The sequence below is a fragment of the Alternaria dauci genome, chromosome 9 (genome assembly GCF_042100115.1).
Source record: "Alternaria dauci strain A2016 chromosome 9, whole genome shotgun sequence".
Lineage (NCBI taxonomy): Eukaryota > Fungi > Ascomycota > Dothideomycetes > Pleosporales > Pleosporaceae > Alternaria > Alternaria dauci.
This window is the reverse complement of record NC_091280.1, coordinates 18,173-24,899: the sequence shown is the minus strand read 5'-3', so window position 1 is coordinate 24,899 and position 6,727 is coordinate 18,173. Positions and strand designations below refer to the sequence as shown.

General features: G+C 51.4%; 2 protein-coding genes across 2 annotated transcripts; one reads left to right on the top strand and one right to left on the bottom strand.

Moving 5' to 3' along the window:
• Positions 1-319: 319 nt before the first annotated feature.
• On the top strand, positions 320-3,667 carry ACET3X_008784 (uncharacterized protein; the record flags this gene model as incomplete). The annotated part of the gene is made up of 4 exons (XM_069455125.1): positions 320-545; positions 595-3,022; positions 3,069-3,597; positions 3,647-3,667. 4 exons carry the CDS (start codon positions 320-322, stop codon positions 3,665-3,667), a joined length of 3,204 nt encoding a protein of 1,067 aa, XP_069302861.1.
• A 1,296-nt stretch (positions 3,668-4,963) lies between these two features.
• Positions 4,964-6,433, bottom strand: ACET3X_008783 (uncharacterized protein; the record flags this gene model as incomplete). The annotated part of the gene is made up of 1 exon (XM_069455014.1): positions 4,964-6,433. The coding sequence occupies one exon, from the start codon at positions 6,431-6,433 to the stop codon at positions 4,964-4,966; it is 1,470 nt and encodes a 489-aa protein (XP_069302860.1).
• Between the last annotated feature and the right edge of the window lie 294 nt (positions 6,434-6,727).

The window sequence follows — 6,727 nt, the reverse complement described above, 5'->3', positions numbered from 1 at the left end:
TTAGCGACCAGGTAGCTGTAAAGGGCAGTGCTTCTCTAAGCGAAAAGACCCGAAAGAAACACCGTAAGAAACACACCCTTGGCGACCAGGTAGCTGTAGAGGGCAGTGCTTCTCCAAGCGAAAAGACTCGACAGAAACAACGAGGGGCTTGGAGGAAGTAATCCGTATCTGACCCTAGCCCTAACCCAATAGACACTGTTCCTCTCCTCTTTCCTCTGCACTGGATATTGTGATTCTCGATCATCATCTATCGATCTACCCTACAAGATCCTCAGCCCTTAGCCAACGTACTATTTTATATAATACTGTTCTTATCATCATGTCTTTAGATCTTGCACAACAAAACGATAGCGATTACGATAACAGCAGTGCTGGAGAGGAGGACGGCCTGTACCAAGATGTGCAACCTGATGAGCACGATAGAGAACCTGACGAGCATGATGGAGAAGAATACCACGAGAGCAGCCTTGGGGACGAAGACGCAATAGCGAATAATCAACTTACCTGGGCTATTGACCACAGCGGAGGTGACCACCGACTACCTGGTGAGTTTAAGAGCATCCTACTTGTACGCATATAGTAACTACGTAGTAGTGAAGGGATTTATCAAGATGATAGACAGCCCCGAATTTAACGGCAGTAAGGCTATTGGAATGCTGCAGAAGCGATACACGATAGACTACGGATCGAGGCGCGTTGGGTCCCGACCAGCCAAGCCTGAGGACAAATTTATCCCTGAGTTCCACCTCGACCTTATCATTATCATCGGCCGGCCGCTCCAACCCATTGTGAAGTTCTCTACGTTCTTCGACCACGTAACAATCAGCTTTAAACACTGGCGAGCTCCATACAGCGCTAAACACAGCCACGGACTGTCGTTTGATATGGAGCATCGTACCTTCCGTCTTGCAAAGGGTGGAACGCGCGAATCTTGGTTTATTGTTATGCACCCTGTCGATAGCACAGTAGACCCTCTTCTGTCAGGCAGCGAACGTCGCAAACGCCGCGAGAAGGCGTCTGAGCACAGCGCTCTCAAACCCTCCCATGCCCTGTTCCTTACGTCGTACATTAAGAAAGTCTTCCTTACAGGCGTATTACTTGGAGAGGGTGTTGAGGCTTCTTGGAAATTGGATGGACCCCAGTCGCAATCGATCTCAATCGTCAAGTGGGAAACGTTCCAGGAGCAGTTCATGGAAGGGTGGCCAGAGTACGTGCGCAAGAACACGCAGGATCCGTTCTGGACTGAGAACCTGCCAGCGTTCCATGCGTATGACTACGGGCAGAACCTTCCAATTGAGTTGTCTACTGAGCAACTCAATAGTCTGCCTAAGGAAACCCGGTTGCGCCCTGATGACGAGACGTCTGACTCTGATGACGAGACGTCTGACTCTGATGACGAGACGTCTGACTCTGATAGCGAGACGTCTGATTCTGGGAATGATTTGTCAAACTCTGGGAATGATTTACCAAACTCTCAGAATGATTTATCTAACTCTGAAGACGCGGCGGCTAGGTCCGAAGGCGGCGCAGAGGGGGCTACGCCCCCACAGAGCGGTACACAAACAGGCGATCCAATTCCCCCGCCGCACGACCATCAACAGCCGTTTGATAACTACACACAGGATCTTCTACGCGCACTAGAGGACAAGTATAGACTGGAGAGCATTGAGACGGTCTCCTACGCGCTAGCGGTCGACATCCACTCAATAGCATCTTCCAACCTCCCTAACGCCTCTAATGACGTCGGTGTCATTCTCGCACCTGCGCGCTGCCTCCTTGCCAATCGCAACAACGTTGTTCGCCAATACCAACACCCGCGCGACTTTACCTTCTACCCTCTTGCCTTCCATCCATCGTACGGCAACTTCTCCTCCGCGCAGCCCCCAGCATTCCTACGCGACAACGTGCTCGCTGTAATGGAGGACAACATGAGCTATCAGAACAACGGTGCGAGCGTGTTGACTAGTGGTTATTTTCAGGCGTACTCCAACATTAAGCGAACTATACGCCATAGCCCCGGCAACTTACTTGCTACCAAGGGCATTGCCACGGCTGCCCTGACGCTGCCAGATCAGGATGGCAACCTAAACCCTCGGGTAGCGGCGAAGCGGCAGCGTTTACTGCGGAAATTGCGAGGCGAACAGACTCCTGATAACCCTACGTCTTCCCAACCGTTCGCTCGCGAGCAACAGCGGATTAAAGCCGCTATAAAGGAAGAACTGTACGCGTTTAGGATGGAGCAAGTTCTGTCTGTGCAGGTGTCGCAGTTAGCTGACGGTCAACGGAATTTTGCGACAGTGCTTCAACCTATCCTCCAGCTAATCCGGTACTTCTCGCTGGAACAACCTACCTACATTGATGTCCTCTTCGCGTTCAAAGAACGCATCTTTCCAAAGGTTCTCTCCTCCTTTGCTAGTCTGTTCGCGCACGCATCAGACGAGTTTTATCGTCGCTTCAAGGCTGCTGGCTCTAAAGGGCTGCCTTTTGCCCTAGCGGAAGGTGTGGCCGCATTCGATCGCCTTGGCAGCTACTGCTTTACTGGGTTCCCCCGGTCTTTAGTGGGCTCAGTGCTCGGGCCTCTCTGCACCATAGAAAGCATTGAGCAGGGTGGGTGGCCGTTTATCGACCCCAACATGCTCAATCTGCAAGGCAGTGGCCATGCTAACCTAGTGCGTTGGCCGCGCATGGACAATGGACGACCTATTATGATGCACGTTGCTTCCATTCGCCACCACTATGGGCCCCAGGTTGCCGCTTATTGTCACAGCGAGGTATGGTTCCGTGAGCTTGGTGGGCTCACAGGTAAAGGGCCTCGTGGCGCAGAAGAGTTCCTAGTAGAGGTGCTCGAAGAGATGTGGAAGCCGCAGACAATCGCTTTCGTAACACACCAATTCTATCGCGCTCTGAACAAGGGCGGACGGGGCAATGCTCAAAGCGTAAGCCTAACAACACTGCAGGCACGACAGGAGGCGCAAGAGCAGGTGACGCGTTGGGCTGAAAGCGAGCACCCCTTCTCTGCAGGGTTCGTGCAATTAGCGTTTCAAATATCAGCCGCTAACACAGTACAGGGAGTACGAGTCGATCTTTCCTGTCTTTTATCCAGAAGCGACTTCGGGTTTGAGAAGCCAGACGCGACGCGACTTTGCGCAAGAGCTCTACTGGGAGTGTGTTAACAGCCATGGCCAATCTAGTAGCTACCTCTTTTCAAAGAACGCGAGCTGGTTCACTGTGTTACGCGCTGCCGTGCAACACGCCAGGGCCAAGGCGATGAAGGAGGAATACTGGATCAGCGCCATAATGTCAGCTCTAGCGGCGTGCCGCATTGACTGTGTGCCTGGTTCATACCATGGCCGATTGAGCTACCGGAGAATGACGCGGCTAGTCGGTAACGTTCCGGCCCCATCCGCTATAGCGGCGAGACCGGGCAGCCTCAAGCGGGCAGCGATTGAGGCAGTACACCAAGCAAAGCGGCGCTCGCAAACAAAGAGTACTATCGACTTTGGTTGCCAAATCCCTTTTAACGCCATCCCGCCGCTAGTTGAAAAAGGTTTTCAGCAGTTGGACGGCCAGTTCTCAAAGTCCGGCATGAATCAGAAGGTTCGTGAACACTACCACAGAGCACGTCAGTGCCTCATCGAGTGCTTAGGTCAGCCAAAATGCGATCTAATGCTCATGTTGGTGTTAACCCTTGCATCCTCTTCAGCTACCCCTACTGTAGCGGTGAATGCGACTGAGTTTTCCAAAGGACCAACCAAGAACTCTGAAATGTTTGCGGCCGCCTTGGTAACAAGAATGCTCTGGTCTCTTCGACCAGATTACTTCCCGTCGGAGGAAGACGATGGTTGGGTGCTTTCGGTACGGGAGATGACGAAGAAGATTGGTAAGACTTCCCTAAGAGAGGCCCTTTTCCCAAGTAAGAAGCATTGCTAACATAGTACTATCTGGGGTAGAGCACAAAGGTTGCAACAACCGCTTCCTTCGACAACTGCAATGGATTCGGGTTACTAGTGGGCGTCGAGACTCCCCAAGGAACAGCGACATAGCGATCAACTATGATTCCGTTCTTGAGAAGAGACGTACAGAGTTAATGCGACTACGGAGCGATGCTAAAGGTTTTATTCAATGCGTGTTTGGTAGTTCTGATTATGCATGGGTTGACCGATGTCATACTATTATACAGGAGTCCCCAGTGTAGAGTAAGCTATTATAGCTTCCACTATAATTTTACATCTTCTCTCCTATAAAACACGTATATACTATATACATCTTCTATCCTATACAGCTTTTGAAGAGATTAATACACGTTACGTAGTGTTATGATTTTTTAAAATATTTCGTATTAACTGTAAATTCAGAAAAACACCAACCCCAATATTAACCGTACTATCGTTGTCGCATGTAATCCGTTTCTTAATCTTAACTGTGTCTCTTCTCTACTATTTACATAATTAACGTAATAGTAAAAAGACGCAGGCACTAGAGAATAGAGCCTGCGAAGTCTACATTGCATTAGTGGCTGAAGTAGCACAGTGTAGAGGCATCCTGTTACTATTCTCCGCAGGCAAAGGTAATAGCACCTTGCGCGGCAACCTTTAAGGAAAAGAGAGGAAGCCGCTATGTGTTTCGCTCTTCTTTGTAGTTATTTGTAGATTTGTAGCCTGCGGTGTTGTTGACTTATCTGTATCGCAATACGACAGCAGCTTCCTAGCAGGCTGTAATCGTCGAGAGCCACGGTACAGCCGGTGACTTAGACGACAGACCTAGCCTAACACTAAATTGGCAAGCTTCCGCAACACGGACGCATACACCCCACCTGCTAATAAGCACCGCTATGACTAGCAACTCTCGTCTACCTCACTACTTCCGTAGAGTGTCGCTAGAAGCTCAGCATTGTGCTCTTCGAGCCCATCACTCTTTTTCCGCAGCGCATAGTTCAGGGTCGTCAGGTAACCCGGTTTATTGTTCAACCTATAGGGCTTACAGGACAGAATAATTCAAGTACCGACATCTGTCGCAATGGCGCCGGCGATGCCGGGATACTTTCCGATGCGTCAGAATCAGTGTCATCTTCGGCTTCGCTGTCTGGAATCTCTGTTAACCCCACCGCCGTAGCTAGCGCATTCGCTTCAATGCTAAGCCTCTCCTTTCCAGCAATCGGCGCACCAGTAATTCCATCCGGCCCTAGCCAGGCTTCGAGGGCCCTGCTTGCCGTGCAAATTTCCGGCCGTTCGCGCTTCACTAGCTCAAGAAAAACATCGCGCTGGTTCTTCCGCAGCACACGCTCGAGCCAATGGTTTGAGACCTCTTCGTGGGGTATGAGCAGCAGCGATCCCCAGCCTAGAGCTTGAACTATGTCGAACCATCGTGTCGCTCGCTTTAGGCGGTAACGAAAGGCTGCGTGGTCAGATTTAGATGGTGATTGGCAAACCAGATGGACCAAATATGTGATAGCCTCTGTTCGTGCCTGGCCCTTCCCGTACCTGTTGCGAGTTCTGTCGTTACTGGCTAGACGATCAGCGACCTGGATTTCGTCGACCTTGCGAGCGTACGCCTTCCCTAGCAAAGCGAAAGCCCAGCGAGTGCCAATGTTTACAGCTGCAAGCATCGTCTCGTACCGTGTGCACATGTCCCAGGCAAAGCAGAATGCATTGTCGGCATCAGTATGAAGTGTTGCGCTACTATCCACTGACTGCGACATTTGCGTCTGGGTAAGAACATAACGATCTACTGGTTTTACCAAGAACGGCGTGCCCTGTTTCCGCCAATTATGCAGGAACTGCGCAGCGCTGTACTGCGAGGTTGCATTTCCAAAAGCACGCGCTTTTGCTAGCATGCTGCAGGCAGTATAGTAGGGTGTTGGCGAGGCTGTATAGAAATCAGCATCTTCCGCGACTTTTTGCTTGAAGATCCAAGAGATCGTCGGCTCATCGTCTGGCGCAATGCTGCCGTACGCCATACGTTCCTGCGCAGGCATCTTCTCAGGCGGTTCCTTTAAGCCTATCGCCTCGAGCTTTATTACACGCGATCTTTCTAGCTTTCTTGTACGCCGTAGCTCTGCAAGACGATTCTTGTTTGTAACTGTTGCGGACCTCTTTACGGATAGAGGCGTCGTCGCACTCTGGTTTTCGCTGTCCTCGTCGCTTGTTCCGCGCTCGTGTCCCCCCTCCGCTCTAGCTGTGTCTTTGCCAGCGTGTACTGTCATAGTGTTGACTTCGCTAGCCCTAGCCGTCGATTCGTCCGCGCTGTCCTCCTGTATTGCTAGGCGGTTTAAGCTGTTGGCACGGATCTCGCTGCGAATAGGCGATGAGGAGGCTGGACGTTTACGGTACGGCACAAGGTCGCCTGTAGCCCTCTGTGCTGATGGCGGTATGCTATCGTCCTTGTCTGAGTCTATAGCCATGCGGTCCTCCGCGATGCCTTCCGTTGGCGTCATTAGCCGCGCTGTAGTTAAGTTTCTAGGCTCTAGAGACTTACTACTAGCAAAGTCCATAGCAGCGCTTGTGAGACGCCCCCAATTTTCTGCGTCAAGTGTGCTGGCACCCAGCGTCTCTTTCAGCAGCCATATCGCATCTAGTGTCGAGTGGGCTATGAAAACCGGCTTGCACGCTTCGTCGTCGCCTACTTCTGGAACGATCCATCCCGCGTATCGTACATCGCCTGGTACACGGCATGGTTCTGCGAGACGACGCGCAAGAAATCTGCTGTAGGACGGGTTAGGTGGGCTGTA